This window comes from Meleagris gallopavo, chromosome 10, assembly GCF_000146605.3.
Source record: "Meleagris gallopavo isolate NT-WF06-2002-E0010 breed Aviagen turkey brand Nicholas breeding stock chromosome 10, Turkey_5.1, whole genome shotgun sequence".
Taxonomy (NCBI): domain Eukaryota; kingdom Metazoa; phylum Chordata; class Aves; order Galliformes; family Phasianidae; genus Meleagris; species Meleagris gallopavo.
Window position 1 is genome coordinate 15,530,470 of NC_015020.2, and position 777 is coordinate 15,531,246.

Genomic DNA, 777 nt, shown 5'->3' on the forward strand with positions numbered 1-777 from the left:
GCGGTTTCCCGGTGGAGGTTCGGGGCCGGGGCCGGAAAGGAGCGTTTGGGCTTCTGTTGTGGCGCCCTTTCTCTGCGAGGCCGTAAGTGCTTCCAGATGGGGATTCAGCCACCAGACGTAACAATATTTCCATATTTGGTATAGCAGTAGCCCGCATTTTTCACATTTTTCTGCTCTGTTATCCAACCGCAAAGCATTCTTGACAGCTTCAGATGCTGTTAAATATAGCCCTCGCTGCCGTTCCCAGGGCAGGAAATTCTCTGGAATTCCTGCTTTTCACGCAATCTGTCCATCATGATTTAGGAGCGCAGCGCCGGAGCAGCCAACTGGCGTTACCCCGCCGCGGGTACTGCGAAAAGCGGAGCTCCGTCCGCGCTCCAGCGGCGTGACCGCGAGTCCCCATCGCAGGGACCCTTACAAGCGAGACCCGTTCCTAACACCAGTTTGGGGTGGGCTACGGGGGAGTTTTGTTTTTCTTTTTCGGTTGCCTTCGAAGATGGAGGTGGAGGCGCGCAGGAGAGCCCCGCGCAGCGGATGGGTGGGGAGGGCGGGCTGCGGGCACTGTCTGTCCCCTGGCGGCGCGGCCCCGCGGGACGGGCACGGCTGCGGACACACGGCACCGGCTGCTGTCCGCTGGGGGACGGCGTCACGGCGATGGATGGGACGCGCATGGCTTGGTAAGTCGGGGTCGGGGAGGTGCGCTGTTTGTTCGCTTTTGTGTTTTAGCACCGACGGCCTCGTTGGACCCCGCCGCAGAAAAGAGGCTGTTGTTGCCCG

General features: G+C 61.0%; 1 protein-coding gene across 1 annotated transcript in view; it reads right to left on the bottom strand.

Annotated features, from left to right (window-relative positions):
- The window catches only part of CCN1 (cellular communication network factor 1), a 2,392-nt gene extending 2,235 nt beyond the window's left edge, over nt 1–157 (bottom strand). Inside the window, exon 1 of the mRNA XM_010715995.3 lies at nt 3–157. Within this exon, the coding sequence (XP_010714297.1) occupies nt 3–157 (155 nt within the window). The remainder of the gene's footprint in view (nt 1–2) is intronic.
- Between the last annotated feature and the right edge of the window lie 620 nt (nt 158–777).